Below are 21,734 nucleotides of genomic sequence, written 5' to 3' on the forward strand. Positions count from 1 at the left end.
CTCAACTCTAATCACCACACATCTAGATAGGTTCCTTGAGGGTTCCAGTTTCTAAAATGGTGACACTTGTTGGGGGTATCTACTGTTTAAGCACATCAGGGGCTCTTCGAAAATGACATGGTGTCCGCCCTCAATTCCAGCCAATTTTGTGCACAAAAAGTCAAACGATGCTACTGTCCTTCTGAGCCCTGTCATGCAATCAGTGGTTTTGCACCACATGTGGGGTCTCAGCATACTCAGGGGAAATTTCCCAACTTTTGGGATACATTTTCTCCTGTTACATTTGTGAAAATAAAAAAAATTGGGGCTAAAAGATCATTTTTGTGACTAAAAAGTAAAATGTTCACTTTTTCTTCCACATTTCTTCAGTTCCTGTGAAGCACATGAAGGGTTAATAAGCTTCTTGTGGTTTTGAGCACCTTGAGGGGTGCAGTTTTAAGAATGGTGTCACTTTTGAGTATTTTCTGTCATATATGCCCCTCAATGTCACTTGAAATATGATGCGGTCCCTAAAAAAATGGTTTTGTAAAATTGTGTTGTAAAATTGAGAAAATCATTGGTCAACTTGTAAAGCTTATAACTTCCAAAATCAGTGACGTTATAGCGATATTGCTAGCGATATCGCTTAGTGTGACAGGCCCTTAAGGGCATAAGTATTCAAAGTTCGAAAACTGCTAAATTTTCTAAATTTTCTCCAAATTTCTGATTTTTTCAGAAATAAGCACAAGTCATTTCAAATAAATTTTACCACTGTCATAAAGTACAATATGTAATGAGAAAACAGTCTCAGAATCAATAGAATCCATTGAAGTGTTCCAGAGTTTTTACTTCATAAATTTTTGGTGGTCAGAATTGAAAAAATGGCCTGGTGAGTAAGATAAAAATAGGTTTCGGGTTGAAGGGGTTAAGAATATTTGCAAAGTTGATTCATTTTTCCTAATCATAGATGCATTGGATCATTGAAACATGTTTGCATAGGCAAATATACATTAAATTGTTTTTCAAACTTAAAAAAAAGTTATCAATGTTTTAAAATGAAAATAGATGAAAACGTATAGATGTGCTTCCATGCAAATAGCCTCTTCTAACAGGAAGGAAGCTGACTCTCTAGTGCCATCTTTTAGAAATCACCACTCTATCATGCTGTTTTGACCCTTTAATGAGTCTAGCCACATTAACGTTGTGGTGTGTAATTACATTGGATATACAGTGTTTAAAACTGCAATAAATGTGTTGGTTTCTTTCCTTTGTCAGTGAAATGTATGAGAGGCTTATAGTCTGTCTTATTTCAAATCCGAAGCCAATCCCTTTCTCCATCACTGGTGGCGCCGAAACAGAGAAGGGGGGCTGGCTTAGCTACTGGCAGGCTGTCCTTCCTCTCTCCCAGCCCATTCACATCACTGACACAGGAAGTGAGAAGAACGTTCTTTATTGTGTCAAAATAAAGCTAGAAATGGAACTCCTGGCACTCGTAACCAGCCATGATATGTCGACACCGAGGCAGCTTTCGTATCAACAGGGTTTTTTTCACTTTAAACGGATTAAAGCACATTTTTTTGCCCGACGACACCTTGCAGCTCCACTTCCAGCTAATTAATAACTGTAAAATCAGTATTCATTGTCATATAACTTTATTACATTTTTCACCTATTTTATTGCATCTTTACCTCCTCATATTATTTTGACTGTGTAGATCGATGTTACATTTATTAATTTCCATTAGGCATGCTGTCTGTCTAAGTAATCAGTCGTTATGAGTAGTAATAAGTAGAATGCATTTTATTTCTGTGGCTTCCATATACAAAAACTAAGCTTTAGTGCCACTAAATGACAATTAGCTGGATTTATTTCACACTAGTGATGGGCGAGTAGTATCATTGCTCGGGTCTCCCAGAGCATGCTCAGGTGATCTCCAAGTATTTTGGCGTGCTCAGAGATTTAGTTTTCCTCGTCTTATCTGCATTATGTGCGACTTGTAGGCAGGGTGAATACATGTGGGAATTCCCTGACAAACAGACATTCCACTCATGTATTCAGGCTGTCTAGCAGTCGCAAATCATGTAGATGAGATGACGAAAACTAAATCTCCGAGCACGCCAAAATACTCGGCGACCACCCGAGCATGCTCGGGAAGACCCAAGCAACGAGTATACTCGCTCATCACTACTGCACACCCATGTTTCGTGTCAGATCTCCATATGTGTAATGCAGCACGTATACCGATCTGACACGTGTGAACATACTGATATTACACTTGTATTGGATGAGTTGTGTGTCCGATTAATTCATCAACACCTCTAAGGGGGTGTCTCATGAACATTTATTACAGCTTGTTGATGTCGAGGAATGGAGTCCCTTGTTTTGTTAGAGACATAATAATATAATACTACACTCCACTTGCAACAGCTGCAAGAAGGGAAATGTCTGGTTAGGTAGGGATTTTTTTCTGCAAAGTTGCCTGTGTGCTGTGAGTGCCGAGAGCAGGATCTAATGAGACAAACAACGTATTGCCCCCCAGTTTTAATGAATGTCAGGTATTATTTTGAGCAGACTTGTCGTGAGCATCCACACAAGTTACAGCAAACTGCATACGAGTGGCAATGTGTCAGCTTGTCGGCAATCTCCAGGTAGCAACAGATATTTTTTTCACCCCGAGTAGACCAAAAAAAAAAGAACTTAAAAATAAGTGAAAACGTCATGGATTCAATAACTAAAGATATATTGGAAAGATCCTGGATTTTTAGGAGGAGGTTTATTACATAAATTCCATACAGTTAAACAGTAATGGTCTATGTGAGAACTAAATGTGCTTAAATACTGTGCCTTTATTTTGCAGAAAGCAAGACTGGCAAGAATACGGGTGGCGAAAAGTGGAAGTGCTAATGCTTACCTACAAAGCAAGCGCAACGGTTTACTGAGCGAAATATTACAGGTGAAAGTCAGTTCTTTTCCATTGCTTAGTTTCTGCTTTTTCAACATTTGTATAGAAATATATGGATAGATGTATAGTAGATAGATACGCTCCATTTGTAAAGCAGCCTGGCTAAATTTCTTTTTACTGGTCCCAACCACTGGAATCCCAAACTGATACCGAGAACAGGGCTCTGAAATGGTCAGTCGATATGTGCTGTCACACCATTCACTGCCTATGGGACTGCCAGAGCGTTTCTGGCTTTTCTGGCACTCCTATAGACAGGAAATTTAAGGGTGTGTGCACACGCTGCGGATTCTGCTGCAGATCCGCAGCGGTTTTGGCCCTGCGGATCCACAGCAGTTTTTGCTGCGGTGTACAGTACCATTATTTTCAATGGAAAACAAAAACCGCAGATTTTTCAGCGCGGATTTGCTGCAGTTTTAAAACCGCAGAATGTCACTTCTTTGTGCGGAATCCGTAGAGGTGTCAAACCGCAGGGGAAAACCGCAGGCTAATCCGCAGATAAACCGCAGGTCTTTTGCGGATTTATCTGCGGATTTTGCAAAATCCGCGCCGAAAAATCTGCACCGTGTGCACTCACCCTAAGAGCCTCAATCCTGTAATCAGTGGTGGTCCCACCTCCAGACCCTCACTGATCAGCTCATTATCACCTATCCTGTAGATAGGTGATAATTTGCAAACTTGGCAATAACCCTTTTAAAAATGTTCTGCCATTTGATTTCTACAGCTTCTGTGTATCACAGTGCAGACTGCAGAATGGCATAGCAGTGAATTGGTTAATGAGTTCTTTCTGATGTCAGGGTTTGTAAGCCTGATCTGTGAGCTTATAAATTATCTACTAAGCTGGTTTATGAGTAAATCAAAGTTGAACTTAGATATTTTCATAAATGAGTTTAGAAGATTGTTTAATATAAGGGCTTAAATTGGCAGAATTTAAGTTGTCTAATTTCCCAGCCATTGTGTCCGGAGCCTGGCTGTATATTATAGGTCTGGACCTGCCGCCGATTGTGTGGGCACAGCAACTATGACAGCCACTATAAAGATTTATTGACATTGATCCCAGCACAATTAAAACAGCTAATTAGTGTACAAGATGGGATATAAGATTTAAAACAAGGGAGGGTCGGTCCAAAAAAGACTTTTCTTGGATTTCTTTTCAAAGCTAAAATCCCCAAGTCTGTATATAAATAAAAGCAGTCACCATAATCTTCTGGAAATGTCTGCTTTAGAGGTTTACTAGATTTGTAATTACTGGTTATAATTGGCTGTTATCACTGCTTTGCAAAATTCTTCAATACTTATTTTATGTTTTGAAAACCATGATTATTATTTAATGCTATCAAGCAGAAAATTGGATCATTATGTGTGCTTGTGTTGGTATTTGTATATGTAAGCAAGCAAGTTGCTCGAAAAAGACATATTCAGATTAGGGTTCAATTAAAATGCCAAAAACAGAAAGGAATAAAGCAAAAACTAGTAGAGAAAATTGACTGGATGAAAATTGTCTTCATATCGAATTTCATGAATCAATTTGTGAATTGATTTGTGCGAAATTCCCCCCACAAATTTCGGCATCATTTTACACATTACCAGTTATTACCTTAGAGGCACCTGCGCAGGTTTAGCCATAATGTCTTGCAGCTATCACATCAGGAGGGACTATATAAGCCAATATAAAAGCTGATGAAGGAAATTCAGCAGCTATTTAAGTGTGTTACAGGCTGTAGGGAGGACCTCAAAGCACGAAGCTCAGCATTAGAGATACAGAGAGAAAGGGCTAAAACATTGGACAACTGCTCCACACAGAGCTGGTGTGCAACTGCGGCACTAAAGATAGAGAAGTAGTCTGTGAATAATATGTAGATTCCATTGATGGGGGGAGAGAAATATAAGATTAGTGACAACAGCAATAGACTCGATGTGATTGATCAGTGATATACTCAAATGTGGCTTGGACCTCGTCCTGCTGCTTGGGAATAACACATTTTGTCTTCCTTTGTTAATCACTATAAATCAGAACTGCAGTTCAAGGCACTCAGCACAATTTTTTTCTGCTGAAAAAAATCAGTGACAGTCAAAGTGTGCTTGCTTGTACCAAGTGCTAAGCGACTGCTCTGACTTTTTGCATTTCTTGTTCATTCCATTTTGTGAAGGAGTGAATATTTGTATTTATTTTTTTGAAACAATCCTTAACAATCAAGGCATTTAATTAATTATAACAAAAATACAGTGCCCTGTTGCAGGTGCTGGCTTTTGGGATGTGTAGCTAACTAGCATTTTTTGTTACCCTATTTGGTTGAACTTGGTAATAACATTTTGTTAAAATATACTGTACAGTATTAACTTTTTACATATCAGTTTTACTAGTCCAATTTGTCCTCCGTACATGCCACCAAAATAGTGCAGACTTTTGCCTCATTTTGCTTCTGCAACGTATACCTACCAACATAGCATCTTTTGTTACAGCCTTGTTGTCAGTAAGGCAAGGATAATGTTATAAACATACAAAAACAGTTAAAATAATAAACATATTTATTGCTAGCATACCTTTTTTACTAGTGCATTTTGCCAACTGTACATTCCACATTGATAATGCAGACTGTTGCTGGATTTTATATTATGTACCTACTAGTGATGAGAGTTTGAATTTGCTTACTTCACCTACGTGATATTTTTTTGGAATGTTTGAATTTTGTTAGCAAAATATTAGAAAAAATAACAAAAATCTACACTTTTACTGTGCAGATCTGTTATTGCACATCTATATCATGAGCTGATGGATCACTAGGCTTTTGAACCATTACTAGCATTTCCTGTTCAGTCTTTGTCAATGGTTGAATAACTGTGGTTGAACATTTTTGCAAACATTAATAATACTTGTGTGTATATGTGGGGAGGAGGACTCCCAGACAGTGAAGGGGCAGGTGCCCAGGGGACCGCCATCAGGGTTCCTGAGAGAGCGATGCTGGGAGGACAGTAAAAGAAAAGACTTGACTGCAGTTGTCAGGGAAACAGGGGGCGGGGCAAGCCTAACAGGAGCAGGGGGCGCGCTGAAGTAGCAGTTGAGAGAGAGCCAGACAACAGACAAGAAGTCGGGTGAGACAGAGAGGACCGAGGGAGCGAACGGTGTGTTGTGGAGAGACCGACAGGGCCCTGTGAAAGAAAAGCTGCGGAGTTACCGACTAGTGACACGTGAGAGCCTTGCACCGGCGGTCGCTCCCCTCATATGGACGCATACAGCCGCCCCCGCTGTTTCCCTCCCTGCTGTGACAAGTCCACGACCTCCACTGACCGCTGCGACTAGAGACCATTCCTTTACAGCTGTCAGGACACTGCCCCCCTGCCTTCTCCCACAGCTGTGGCCCTGTCATCACGGGCCCCAGGGGGCGCCACCTCACTACAGTCAGCAGTAGGGGCCCCTGTCTGGTTTGCTAAGGGACCCTGAGCAGAGGTTGGTGAACGGATATATTTAGCGACTGCATCATGACTCTGCTGTGAGACGAGAATCGCAAGGGGACGCCTGTTGCGCCCATCGGCACAGTTTCTTCAGGGCCTGTTGCGCCCCACCGTCATCGTTTCTTCAGGGCCTGTTGTGTCCCACCATCATCGTTTTCTTCAGGGTCTGTTGCGCCCCACCGTCATTGTTTCTTCAGGGCCTGTTGCGCCCCATCATCATCATTTTCTTCAGGGCCTGTTGCACCCCACCGTCATCGTTTTCTTCAGGGCCTGTTGCGCCCCACCATCATCGTTTCTTCAGGGCCTGTTGCGCCCCACTGTCATCATTTTCTTCAGTGCCTGCTGCGCCCCACCATCATCATTTTCTTCAGGGCCCTGCGCCCCACCGTCATTGTTTTCTTCAGGGCCTGTTGCACCCCACCATCATTGTTTCTTCAGGGCCTGTTGCGCCCCACCGGCATCGCTTTTTCAAGGGTCTGTCGAGCCCAGTTTCACCCCGGAATATCGAGGCGTCAAGGAAGCCGCATCAGCGATCTCTACGCGACCACGCCTGTGATCCGGACAGACCCCTGGAAAGATAAGTGTACTATATGAGATAAGGACCCCCCAGTTTGGTCGTACGCGACCTATAGCAACCGGGCAAACCAGGTTAGTCGCATGCACCATAAGAAAAGTGTTGTTAGGGTTGTTGAGTCCCTGCGTAGACTGATTGTTGTTTACATTTGTTGTTAGCTCAATATAGCCCCGCGGCTACAGTTGTATAAAAGTTTATTCCACAAACCACACTCAGTCTCGTGTCTCGTCACTGCATCCTGCGAACCTGCTAGGACCCTACACTTGGCGTAGTCGGCAGGATGCAGTCTCCGAGCACAGACAGTGGTGCCCCAGATCAGGGTAGAGCTGTAAACTCTATAAATGAGGAGGGTCCCCGTACCAGCATATCATTGGGGGCCATGTTGAACAACCTGCCTAGATTTTCCGGCTCCAATACTATGTTATGGAGCTGGACAGAGCAGATTTGGGGGCTCTTCCGGATGCACCCAATGACCCCTGATCTGGAGGCCAAGGTAGCACTCATAGCACTGGACGGGGAGGCGCGGAGGTCAGTGATGTTGAAACCTCCGGGGCACCGTAACACTTTTGAAAAAGTGTTACAGATAGTAGAACAGACCCATGGGGACCCTACTGATGTGGGAGAATTAAGAACCAATTTGTTTAGTTGGATGCAAGTAGAGGGGGAGACGATCACAGAGTATATGAATGTCCTCCAAGAATTGCATACGGCTATAGAAAGAAAGGACGGGGTAGGGGCAGGACCTGTTGACATTACCCTACGTGACCTACTGGTGACTGGTTTACGAGATCCATTAGTCAAACAGGCACTGCGGGAACAGATCAGAATGAATCCCCGAATAGATTTTTCAGAGGTGGGAAGTCAGGCACGTGCTCGAGAGCAGGAGCAGGGGATGGCGGTCCCCGTGGGGAAAGTCCGAGGTGTGGAGGCCTCTGCGAATGTAGTCGGAACCTCAGTGGGTGGAAGAGATGAAGCAAGAGCTGAAAAGTATTAAGGGAGAGTTGGCCGAAGTAAAGAGAAGAACCGAGTCCGAGACTGGACGACCTAGCTTTAACCCCGGCTCCTGGGGATCACGCTCCCCGCGGGGTGGTCAGCCTCCACAGGCCCGGTGTTTTGAGTGTGGAGAACCAGGCCACTTTGCCCGAAAGTGTCCACAGAGAGGGAGATACCCACCCCAGCAGCCATTAAACTAAAGGGCTCCGGGCTGGGGGGACGCCGCTCGGAGCCGAAAACCACAACTAGGGGTGGTGGAAGTCCCGAAGATTTGGTAGCAAAATGTCCGGTGGTTTGGGCAGAAGTGGAGGGCCGGGCCGTCCGGTGCCTGGTGGACATGGGGTCACAAGTAACCACTATGCCTGCAACGTACTTTCAACAGAACTTCCCGGAAGCAGACAGGCCTCAGTGGGGGCCCGTGATCAGACTAGTAGCTGCCAACCAACTGCCGGTCCCAGTTGCCGGGGTGGTGTGGGTGCAAGTGACGCTGTGCAGTAATTCCCTTGGTCGCAGAGGGGTGGTACTGACTCAAGGAGAAGCTGATAAGCAACATCCCGTCACCCTAGGCATGAATTTTCTATGAGAGTTCGGCAACCTACTGCTCAATGACCCTACACAGAGGATTCTGAAGCAGTGGGGTTCTCGCACAGCCCAGGGACAGGTATTCCAGCAGCTGGTGCGGGGAGCACGGGTACATCAGGACCACCAAGAAGGCGAGACTCTGGGTAAGGTCATCACGCCAGCGACTCCCCTGCTTGTGTTGTGGAGGTGCAGGTGGAGCCGTGTCACTCAGAGCGCTTGCCTCCTGGCATACTGGTGGCCCGTTCCCTGGCTATTGTGCAAAAAGGAGCCATCCTGGTGCGCTGCGTTAACCTTGAAGACCGAGATACCGTTCTGAAAGCACGGACTGTACTGGCCAAACTAGTAAGGCCTTTAGAAGAAGTGCTGCCAGCACCTGTGGTTCAATTACGAGTACACCCCGAGGATCCTTGGGAAGTAGCAATACGAACCTTACAGGCCCACGAAGTCTCGGCACAAGAGAAGGGCCGAAATATTTTGGAGCAGATGCGGGCTGAGCTTTCTGGATTAACTGCAGCCCAGCTTTCACAGATAAAAACGTTGCTGGGACAGTACCCTGAAGAATTTGCTAGTCATGAGGACGATTTTGGGTGTACCACCGCCATCACTCATGAAATCCCCACAGCAGGAGCGGCCCCTATCCAGAAACGATATCGACAGATTCCGCCACAACTCTGTCAAGAGGTGAAAACTTTGCTGGCCCAAATGCTGCGAAAAGGGGTGATACAGGAAAGTCAAAGCCCCTGGGCGGCCCCAATCATGTTGGTCCGGAGGAAAGATGGTACGCTACGATTCTGTGTGGATTATCGTAAACTGAATGCTTGCACTATTAAAGACTCATACCCACTGCCCCGCATAGAAGAATCCCTGTCCGCCTTGGGGAAGGCAACATATTTTTCGACCCTGGACTTGGCCAGTGGGTACTGGCAGGTACCCATGTCAGAGGAAGATAGAGCTAAGACGGCGTTCATATTGCCCATGGGACTGTTTGAGTTTAATCGTATGTCATTTGGGCTGGCCAACGCCCCCGGGACCTTTCAGCGATTGATGAAGCGGTGTCTGGGAGATCTCAATTTTGAGGCTACGTTGATCTATCTGGACGACATCATCGTCTATGCCGCCACCTTTGAGGACCATCTGAAGCGGTTGGGACAGGTACTCAGCCAGTTGCAAAAGTACGGGTTGAAGGTGAAGCCTCAGAAATGCCACCTATTTCGCTCTCACATTGAGTATCTGGGTCATATCGTTTCGGCGGAGGGTGTGAGGCCATCCCGGGAGAAGGTGGCTGCTATCCAGGAATGGCCTACACCCGAGACGGTGAAAGATGTGCGGGCTTTTCTAGGGTTAGCCGGATATTACCCTCGCTTCGTAAAGAATTTTGCATGTCGAGCTCGAGCCCTGCACGACCTGCTGAAGGGGGCTCCCGCTGGGGCCAATAGGCGAAAAATCCAGTGGCAACACCCTCAGGAAGAGGCCTTCCGAGACCTCAAGGCTGCACTCTCGGATGCCCCAGTGTTGGCTTATGCAGATTTCTCTCAACCGTTCATCTTGCACACTGACGGGAGTCTTCATGGGCTGGGGGCTGTGTTGTCACAGGTTCAGGATGGCCGGGAGAGAGTGATCGCATATGGAAGTCGCTCACTCCATGACTCCGAGCGTAACCCTGACAATTACAGCTCTTTTAAGCTCGAGCTCCTCGCAGTGGTGTGGGCTATGACGGAGAGATTCGCAGAGTACCTAGCAGGCTCCGAGGTGGTAGTGCGAGCTGAAAACAACCCGCTGGCTCATTTGGAAAACGCCAAATTGGGGGCTCTGGAACAACGATGGGTGGCCCAGATGGCGAAGTACAATTATAAGATTATCTACAAAAGAGGGGCCGAGAATATCCATGCAGACGCCCTCTCCAGGATTCGACATACAACTCCATGGCAGAATCGAGACGAAGAATTGGAAGGAGAGGAAATACCGTTCACTCTCACTGCTACCGTGCTCACAACCGACAATAAAAAGATATCTTCCTCTGAGACCCCAAGGGGCATACTGGAACAATCCCGGGATAAGTGGATACAACAGCAACAAGAAGACGAAGAGGTTGGCCTTCTAAGGACATGGGTCGCCGCTGGGCAATTACCCACTGACTCTCAACAGCAATATTTGACCCAAGACCTGTTGCTTATGCTGCGACAATGGGAGAGGTCGGTTATCCGAAAGGGATTATTGTATCGTAAAATAACATCACAAACAACCTCAATGATGGTTTGGCAGGTGGTTATGCCAGGAGCCCAACTTCATGTACTGGCTCGGGAGGCTCACAAAAAAGGGGCCCATTTAGGAACAAAAAAACTTTGCAATGGATGCAACAGAAAGCTTATCACCCGCGCTTGCCGGCTGTTGTGGATGAAATTTGCCGGACCTGCCGCTTGTGTGAACTAGCCAAACCACCAGCTCAGCGAGCCGCAACACAGACTATTGTGACCTCAGCACCCCTTGAGCTCCTGACGGTGGATTATCTGACCATTGGACCCGCATTTCAGGGATAAGAACACTGTCTCGTTATGGTAGATCATTTCACCAAGTTCGCTGTGGTAACCCCCACTCGGGATCAGACCGCAGTCAGCTGCCTCCGCAATTTGTAGAAACTTTATACAAGTATACGGCTGTCCTCAACGAATACATTCTGATCAGGGAGCATGTTTTTTGGGAAAAGTCATGGAAGAATTACATCACCTCTATGGAATTGACAAGTCCCGGACCACACCGTATCACCCGCAAGGGAATGGGGCTTGTGAACGATTTAATCGGACATTGATTCAGATGTTGCGCACTCTGGAGAGTGGCAAGAAGGCCCGTTGGCCCGAATATGTTTCCGAATAAGTTTGGGTCTATAACAATAGGGTACATCGAGTGACTGGCTATACCCCCTATTCCCTGTTGTTTGGGTGAGAAGGTAAAGGGATCACGGAGGTGGAGTTAGACCCCGAAGAGCCTCAGCCCTGGACTTGAGTGTCGTGTTGGGTCCGAAATAATCGCCATCGGCTGCAAACTCTTCACCGGATTGTACACACTAAGCTCCGAGACAGGGAGCACCCAGGGAAGAATGCAACCCCACCTCCTCACCTCCAACGCGGGGACCGGGTGCTTGTACTAGATCATTGCCCCCAGAAAAAACTGGAGCCACGTTGGGAAGAAAGTCCTTATCGGGTCTTACGCCGTATTCATCCTGACGGTCCAGTGTACGAAATACGACCTGAAGAGGATGAAACACTGCCCACTCGTGTTGTGCATCATAATATGTTACGCCCATGTACTTCCTCTGACCCGAAGCAACTGGAGCCTATCCCGTCGACATCTGAACCGTCTTCCGTATGTTGGGACCCAGACGACAACGAAGATTGTCTCCCAGGACCCGGAGGCCCTCCTGTTATGATGAGTCACCGAAGGAGGAAAAAACAAAATGCCAGCTAAGTCCAGAAAAACCAGAGAGATTGGCAGCTATCGGATTGCAGACCCCTGAACCTATCCACAACAACTAGCAGTAGCCGTGGGGGGTTCCTACGGTGCCCTAGACCCCTCGATCACAGCCGGAGAACTATATAGCCTAAAGACAGAAAGGGGAAAAACTAAACTGCCCCAGAGCAGACCCCAAAGCAATAGGCAGCCCCCAACATATAATGACGGTGAAGCAAGATGAAAACACTAACACAGATAGAAAGATAGGTTGAGCAAATGATGGGGCCCAAGCTAACTAAATAGGACAGGATAGGAAAGCTGCTGTCTGCCATCCGCAAAAACCCTATAAAAATGAGCCAACCGACTGATAGGAAAAACAGGCCCTGAAGTCGCTAGGCTTCAAAAGACTATATCAGCACTCAGGTATATTCTGAAGACAGAGCAAAAGATCAACAGATCAGAGACAAAAATGGAATTCAGCTCACCCCCGGCCGGGGATGGCAGAACTCCCAAAAAACAAGGCAAAACAAAAACAAAATTGAAGAGTACAAAGCAGAGCAGAAAAACTTAGCTTTGAGATGCAGGAATCAGACTGGTCTCCAAGAATCCAGCAGGAAAATCACCAGCCAGGAAGAAGGGCGTCGGCAGCCTTATATCCAGTCCTCAATTCCAGCCACCCAGTCATCATCTAGCTGCCCAGGTGTCTGATTATCAGCCTCACTACCTTCCTTCACCAGAGGAGGGAGTTCATCAGACCTCAATAGTGAAGGGAAAAATGAACTCACAACACCCTCCACTCAGTAATGAATCACCTGACACATTTAGCCTGCCTGCACCAACCAGCCCACCGATGTTCACCACCCCAGACGACTCTACCCCAGTTGAACTTAGACGCTCTGAACGGTAAACAGCCGGCAAACCCCCTGAACGATATGAGCAAGATCAATTCATATGGCAACGAACATTGAAACCCCTACAGACCGAACTCAATAGACTAAAGCCCTCGCCTGAGGACTGGCGAGCTTACAGGGTGGGGGAGTGTGGGGAGGAGGACTCCCAGACAGTGAAGGGGCAGGTGCCCAGGGGACCGCCATCAGGGTTCCTGAGGGAACGATGCTGGGAGGACAGTAAAAGAAAAGATTTGACTGAAGTTGTCAGGGAAACAGGGGGCGGGGCAAGCTTAACAGGAGCAGGGGGCACGCTGAAGTGGCAGTTGAGAGAGAGCCAGACAACAGACAAGAAGTCGGGTGAGACAAAGAGGACCAAGGGAGCGAACGGTGTGTTGTGGAGAGACCGACAGGACCCTGTGAAAGAAAAGCTGCGGACTCACCGACTAGTGACACGTGAGAGCCTTGCACCGGCGGCCGCTCCCCTCATACAGATGCATACAGCCGCCCCCGCTGTTTCCCTCCCTGCTGTGACAAGTCCACGACCTCCACTGACCGCTGCGACTAGAGACCATTCCTTTACAGCGGTCAGGACACTGCCCCCCTGCCTTCTCCCACAGCTGCGGCCCTGTCATCACGGGCCCCAGGGAGCGCCACCTCACTACAGGCGGCAGTAGGGGCCCCCGTCTGATTTGCTAAGGGACCCTGAGCAAAGGTTGGTGAACGGTTATATTTAGCGACTGCGTCATGACTCTGCTGTGAGACGAGAGTCGCAAGGGGGCGCCTGTTGCTCCCATCGGCACAGTTTCTTCAGGGCCTGTTGCGCCCCACCGTCATCGTTTCTTCCGGGCCTGTTGCACCCCACCATCATCGTTTTCTTCAGGGCCTGTTTCGCCCCACCGTCATCGTTTCTTCAGGGCCTGTTGCGCCCCACCATCATCATTTTCTTCAGGGCCTGTTACGCCCCACAGTCATCGTTTCTTCAGAGCCTGTTGTGCCCCACTGTCATCATTTTCTTCAGGGCCTGCTGCTCCCCAATGTCATTGTTTTCTTCAGGGTCCATTGTGCCCCACCGTCATTGTTTTCTTCAGGGCCTGTTGCGCCCCACCATCATCGTTTCTTCAGGGCCTGTTGCGCCCCCCCCGGCATCGCTTTTTCAAGGGTCTGTCGAGCCCAGTTTCACCCCGGAATATCGAGGCGTCAAGGAAGCCGCATCAGCGATCTCTATGCAGCCACGCCTGTGATCCGGACAGACCCCTGGAAAGATAAGTGTACTATATGAGATAAGGACCCCCCAGTTTGGTCATACGCGGCCTATAGCAACCGGGCAAACCAGGTTAGTCACATGCACCATAAGAAAAGTGTTGTTAGGGTTGTTGAGTCCCTGCATGGACTGATTGTTGTTTACATTTGTTGTTAGCTCAATATAGCCCCGCGGCTACAGTTGTATAAAAGTTTATTCCACAAACCACACTCAGTCTCGTGTCTCGTCACTGCATCCTGCGAACCTGCTAGGACCCTACATATAATGTATAGTAAGAGAAAAATGGCAATGATAATGTATGGCGTAGTGTGAAAGAAAAAAAAAGCATACCAAGGCTAAGCATATGGGAATACCACTCGCACAAGCCATCAGTATTCCTAACAAATGCAGGACATAATTGACCTCTTTTTCCAAGCAGAATAGTGGGGAGGAAGTGGAGAACATGATGGAATTTATGGCACATCACAGTACAATGACGTTAACTCTGTCATCATGTCAAATAAGGAAATGGTTGCACTCAATTGCATTAAGGCATATCAAATATGAAATATGTGAAATACGAATAGCATAATGGATTTTGTAATCTAGAAAAACATATGAGATACTTAGCACTAAATTTGGCCAAAAGATGTGAGCCCATTCACCAACGTCAAGGTGATCTCATTGAACGGGTCCCTATACTAACTGCCTAGTGTGAACTAACCTCTGGCTAATAACATGGTAAAGCCTGTATTCAATGAGATCACCTTGACATTGGTGAATGGGCTCACATCTTTTGGCCAAATTTTGTGCTAAGTATCTCATATGTTTTTCTAGATTACAAAAGCCATTATGCTATTTGAATTTCACATATTTCATATTTGATATGCCTTAATGCAATTGAGTGCAACCATTTCCTTATTTGCTATGTAAGCTGTTTTTTGATATGCACCTATTCAGACTAGTTCTAGATGTGCCGTCAGTTTTTTCTGTCATTTGTATGTTCGCTTTCTGACTGAGCACTCCGCCCTTCATCAGGCTGTGATTTTAATTACATCCAATCACATTTTGGTTCCTATCTTCCTATAAATACAGGCTTTTCCATGTTATTAGCCAGAGGTTAGTTCACACTAGGCAGTTAGTATAGGGACCCGTTCAATGAGATCACCTTGGCGTTGATGAATGGGCTCACATCTTTTGGCCAAATTTTGTGCTAAGTATCTCATATGTTTTTCTAGATTGCAAAAGTCATTATGCTATTCATATTTCACATATTTCATATTTGAGATGCCTTAATGCAATTGAGTGCAACCATTTCCTTATTTGATATGTAAGCTGTTTTTTGGTATGCACCTATTCAGACTAGTTCTAGATGTGCCGTCAGTTTTTTCTGTCAACTCTGTCATCATGTCATGGTGCTCTAGGCCAGAGAAACCAAGAAGAGACTTGCCCACAGGCCGCATCGAAGCACAAACATATTCCTTATCAAAGAGACCTTTGGTGTGGCCTGTGGGAAGGTCTTTCTTTGTTGTTTCTGGCTTAGAGCAGAAAGATAAGACTCTGCCTGCAGTCCCGCCCTGGAGCAAGAGCATCTCATAAGCTGCAAACTTCTAACACTGATTACACAAGAACCAAAAGACAGATTTCTTCACCCCAGGTATCATTTTAATCAGTGTAACAGCACCAATTTGGCATTGTCTGTAGTTTACTAAGCAAAGTCCTGCTGACAGGTTTGCTTTAAGGCCTCTTTCACACATCAGTTTTTTGCCTTCAGGCGCGATCCGGCTTTTTTTTGTAAAACCGGATCCGGCAAAATGCAATGCCGGATCCGTTTTTTCCCCATTGACTTGCATTAGCGCCGGATCGTGCCGGATGGCATTGCGTTTCATCCGTTTTTTGCCGGATCCGGCAACTTGTCTCATTCCGGCGTCTGGAAAAAACGTCTACTGTAACGTTTTTTGTCTCCGGCGAAAAAGCCGGAAGCGCCGGATCCGGCGCTTCCAGCTTTTTGCTACAATGAAAGTCTATGGGCGCCGGAATGCGCCGGATCCAGAAAAAGACGGATCCAGCAACCGGATCCGTTTTTTTTAAGTCTGCGCATGCTCAGATCCAATTGGCCAGCCTCCAGGAACAGAGACGGATCCAGCAAAAAAACGGATCCGTTTCTACAGTTCTCCAAAATTTATGCCGGATCCGTTTTTTCTAAAAAAAGCCGGATCCTGCCTGACGGCAAAAAACTGATGTGTGAAAGTAGCCTAAGCTGTTACTGGAGTTCTGTGTGTGTGCCACATAACGTATATTGTTCATATATGTTTAAATGTGTGAAAACTACGTTAAAAATAAAACTTAGGTTAAAAACACATTCATACAATAATATTGTTAAGATTACTTTAAGGCCTATGGATAGACTCAGAGTTATGGCAGTAAACTGGGCACTTGAAGAGGGACCCCTGCTTCTGATGTCACATTTGTCTGAGCAGGCAGGCAGATGCATGCCAAACTGTGTCTTAAGGCCCCGTTACACATAACGATGCACCAGCGATCCCGACAACGATACAACCTGGTCAGGATCACTGGTGCCTCGCTACATGATCGCTGGTGAGCTGCCAAACAGGCAGATTTCACCAGCGATCAGGACCAGCGAGGATGCTGGTATCCAAGGTAAGTATTGGGTAACTAAGCGAGCGCGTTGCTTAGTTACCCGCTGTGTACCGTGGATACCTGCGTGGTCGCATTGGACGCTGGTATCCAAGGTAAATATTGGGTAACTAAGCGACACGCGCTTAGTTACCCGATATTTACCTTGGATATCAGCTCCCAGCGTCTGCTTACAGTGCTGGGAGTTCGCTGATCGTTGCACTCCTGCTGCCACATGCAGCAATGCGTGCTGGCCAGCGGGAGACCAACAATCAAAAAACGGCCCAGGACATTCCTGCACAATCAACGATACCCGGGGGGCGGTCGCTGATGCGTGCCAAACACAGCGATATCACTGGTGAGATCGCTGATGCGTCACAAAATCAGCGATCTCACTGTGTGTGATGGGGCCGTTAGAGTCTATAGACTGTCTTTCTGTCTGCAAGACACAGACAAGGTGAATATAATGATGGGGCAGAGGGCCGGAAGATCACTGATCCACCATTCTGTGTGAGGTAAAGGTTGAAGTATCTGCAAGGAGCTTCTAGTCATGTGACATGCTCAAGTAACATGACTCAGTAGTGAAGGTATATCCGTAGCAGAGGCTCGTGTTTGAGGAAAGTGCTGATGATGTGACAGTACATTTAGCAAGGAAAATATATAGGGAAAAGGAAGAATTAGATATCAGTACACTAGAGGACATAGGGAGATTGTGAGGTGATATAATAGCTAAATAGGATGATTATTTGTAAAGGCATATCGCATAGCTCCCAACTTTGAAAGATAACAAAGAGAAACCCACACTGCAGTGCGTGTAGCGTGACACACAATTCATATTTTTCACTAAGACATTTCCCTAAGTGTCACGCTCACACCTTGGCTGATTGGTGCAAGCTGGGGGGTTGTGGCCCCACTGTGCCACAAACCAGACTACCCTGGAAGGGGCGTGACTACAACAGCTACCTCGGTCTTCGCTGGAGCCTCTGATGGTGAGCTCAGGCTTGTGCGGCAGGTAGCTACCGGGTGCCACTCCAGGGTGATGTCTGGCTGTGGCTGCTGATCCCACTCAGGGACAAGTCACTTGGACAGGTGTGACTGACAGGCAGGCTGAGACATAGGGCAAACAGGTATGGCTGAGACACAGGGCATGCAGGCACAGCTGAGACACAGGGCAAGCAGGCACGGCTGAGACACAGGGCAAGTGGGCACGGCTGAGACACAGGGCAAGCGGGCATGGCTTAGACACAGGGCAAGCGGGCACAGGTGAGACACAGGCCAAGCGAGCACGGCTGAGACACAGGGCAGGCGGGCACAGCTTGAGATACAGGACAGGCGGGCACAGCTTGAGACACAGGGCAGGCAGGCACGGCTTGAGACGCAGGGCAGGATGGCACAGGAGAGACACAGGGCATGATGGCACAGGAGAGACACAGGCCAGGCAGGAGTGGTATATGAAGAAACAGGTAGAGACCTTTTCACACAGTGGGTGCCGATACTGATACAGGCAGGAAGGAGTGGAACATGAAGGAACAGGTTTTGGACCTGTTCACACAGGAGGTGCAGGTATGGATACAGGCAGAAGTGCGGAGTAGGTGGAGCCGCAGTAGTGCGGAGTAGGTGGAGCTGCAGGAGTGCGGAGTAAAGCTGAACCACAAGGTCTGTGGAGAGAAGCTGCAGCAAGAGGTTCTGCAGCAGCAGGAGCAGAGCAGGCAGAGCTGCAAGGGTGCAGAGCAGGCAGAGCTGCAAGGGTGCAGAGCAGGCAGAGCTGCAAGGGTGCAGAGCAAGGACGGGGAGGACACAAGGAAAGGCACAGCAGGGAAGGAAGCCAAAGACAAGGAGGCAGGGGAAGGACAGAGTTCAGACGAGGTACAGGGACAAAGACTTAAGGATCAGGATATTCCACCTCCTGGCAGGCGGACAAAGGTACTAGGCAAGACAAGGAGTATTCCTCCAGAGAAGGAGGAGATACACAGGAGAGGACCTGGCAGGCTCAGTAGCAAGATACTAACTGAGTTTAGACATTGCACTGGCAATGTTCCAGTGGATGGGGCAGGCCTAAGTAGTCGAGGGCTCTAGGTAATTGGTCAGGGACAGATTAGACAGGTGCACCCTGACTGCATAAGAAGCAGAGAGTTCAGGCGCCACCCCCTATACACAGTCAAGAAACATGAACACAGCAGACAGGAGATTAGAGGGACAGAGCATGGAGCTGGCAGTATACAGAAATCACAGCAAGGCTTGGAGCAGTGAGCAAGTTGCTGAGTGGGGGATGGGAGGCCATGCAGTGACACCAGCAGGGTTGTTACACTAAGCTTGCCTAGTTCGTTATGTGTGACAGTAATATGCCGCCCAGTACATTCCTGCATATACAATACACCACCTCCACAGTATATTCCCCCATGTTGACATATGCAACAGATCAGGACTTATTATAAGTGAACGGAGGACTTTACACTAGCCTGACAGCAGATGGCGATAGTGATAAGTTATATGTTTACTGTATTGTGGGGAGGGAAGTTCTCTATTGTTGTTGTTACTTTTACTTTCACTTTTGAGTGTATTATGCCAGCAGCATGGACTGTGTGCTACTGAATTCTCTTATCTCATGTTTACTCATATGAAGTAAATGCTGTTTACTCAAGATAACTTGCTCAGTGAAGTGCTCTGATATACTGGTGGTCATTCTCAGAAGATACACTCTGCTACACCCCATACATGGTATGATGCCTCCACAGCCTCCCACACATAGTATGCTACTGTCAGTGTCTCACACTTGCAGTTTCAAGCCTATGTAAATGCCCTACACACAATATGATGCCCATCACTGTAAATTCACCTCCAGCTCCCCACACACAGTATGATGCCCCACAACCAACAACACACAGTGTAAAGCCCCCGTTACACACGGCGATATCGCTAGCAATATCGCTGTAAAGTCACCGATTTTGTGACGTTGCAGCGATATTGCTAGCGATATCGCTGCATGTGATACTTACCTCCGACCAGCTCCCCCGCTGGTTATCGCTGATCGCGCGAGAAGCTCCTGGATCATTCCTCGTCGGTCGCTTCCTGCGGCGCTTCCTGCTGTGACGATGAGCGACACGTGGAGCCGGGCGGGAGGACGTCAGGATCGCCATGTCTGACAGGTAAGTAGCGATCCCCGTCCCCAGCGATGTCGCTGGTGAGATCTGCCTGTGTGGCAGCTCACTAGCGACCACCAAGCGATGCACCAGCGATCCTGACCGCGTCATATCGCTGGTCGGGATCGCTGGTGAGTCGCTAGGTGTAACGGTACCCTAATGCACTCACAGACTCCCCATCCCCCACATACAGTATGATATCCCAGTGTCCACCACACACAAGAATCCCATTTGCTTATGTGTCCTGCATCTCTGCTAGCTGGCCTCTGATGACAGTCACATTATCTGAAAATGTGACATAAGCTTCTTGCAGGTTCTTCAGTCTCTACTAAGACTGAATGGTAAAGTAGCTGCCTGCTCCACTATTGTATTCTACTGTATCTGTGTTCTGAGGACACAGATACAACTGAAGTCAGGACATACTGCTGACTGTCTGGGAAATTTGGTTTGTCTTCCTGGAGATATAGTGTGGGCATTATTGTCAGACAAGGGAGCAGTGAAAATGTGTGATAAGTGGTAATGTGTGGAAGAGGTAATATACTGTGTGAGCATCATACTGTGGGGGTCACTTTGGGGGCATCATACTGTGGTTGGGTGAGCACTTGGGCAACAAACAGAATGTGGGAAAAACTGGGGCACCACACTGTATTTGGGTAACAATGTTGGGGAAACATAGCCTATGTGGAAGACAATGTGGGCATCATCCTATATGTAGTAAAAGACATCATACTCCAACTGTGGAGGAATCATACTGTATGTGGGAAACCCTGTGGGGGCATCTTCTCTACTAGGATGAGGGCATCATATTGTATGTGAAGGGACACTGTGGGGGCATCATACTGTGTGAGGCCACGTAAAGGTTATTGTAGTGAGTGGGAACACTACTGCTTTTCAATTGGGGGGGATCAGAGGAGTAGCTTAGTGTCAAAGCAAATTGCCCAGCCACACAATGCTAACCGCAAGTCTGTGTTTCTATATTTCAAAACTGGGAGGCTTGCTGATGCAGCAGAGGACTGGAATGCTCTTCTGCCAATCCTCCTTCTGCTCCTACATGGGTGCCACATTGACTATGTTATACTGTATACTGAAAAGTGCCATTCAGCATCAGGACACAATATTCATAATGGCTGTAACATGCCAATCCTATATAGCCATGACATTACACAGCAGTACCTGTGAGGACATCGGTAGCATTGATCTCAGGTTTCTATACTCATCATGCATTGTAGTCATCTAGGTCAATGAAATGTGGCCTCCTCGAGAGGGTCCCCAGGACCACTTTGAATTTTTCCCAGGGCTACAGTTTGTTTAAAATCCGCTCTGCTGACAAGACACAAGATGTACCTCATTTTTTGTAAACTATCCATTTACAGGTACGTATTTAGAGAACAGTTTCATTTATCTGTCTTCTTACTTAGCTGCTGTTTCCAGTCATCAGCAGATGTAAAGTTCAGACAATAAACAGATGTTTCATAGCATTTTTAATTGAACAGAACATTGGCTAGTGTTGATTTCCTGCCACAATTCAATCCGTCGTACAACTGTTAAATATTCATGTCTGATTATGTCTACAGGTAGATTAAATGAACAGCAGACCTGGCATGTACAGTGAATACAGAAGCGTGAGTTGTTATTCCTCTAACTCTCCCTCATATTGTATATTGCCCAAGCAATTACAATTAAGCATGTGTGGAAGTAATCCAGTACATGAGTGGTAAATTTATTAGCAGCTAATTTTTCCTAAAACATCATAATGCGTGTAAGCATATAACATTGGCGTGTTAGACTTATATTTACTAATCCTTCATAGCAAGAAAACACTAACAAAAGGGAAAGAATA

At 46.9% G+C, this 21,734-nt stretch overlaps 1 protein-coding gene across 2 annotated transcripts in view; it reads left to right on the forward strand.

Annotated features, from left to right (window-relative positions):
- KCND2 (potassium voltage-gated channel subfamily D member 2) overlaps nt 1-21,734 on the forward strand; it is an 802,199-nt gene that overhangs the window by 659,511 nt on the left and 120,954 nt on the right. Inside the window, exon 3 of one of the 2 annotated variants that reach the window (XM_073573367.1) lies at nt 2,837-2,938. In XM_073573367.1, the coding sequence (XP_073429468.1) occupies nt 2,837-2,938 (102 nt within the window). The remainder of the gene's footprint in view (nt 1-2,836; nt 2,939-21,734) is intronic. The other variant, XM_073573368.1, reaches the window with a different exon arrangement.

Source organism: Dendrobates tinctorius, unplaced genomic scaffold (genome assembly GCF_039654945.1).
Source record: "Dendrobates tinctorius isolate UK_male_01 unplaced genomic scaffold, ASM3965494v1 ptg000035l, whole genome shotgun sequence".
NCBI classification, from domain to species: Eukaryota; Metazoa; Chordata; class Amphibia; order Anura; family Dendrobatidae; genus Dendrobates; species Dendrobates tinctorius.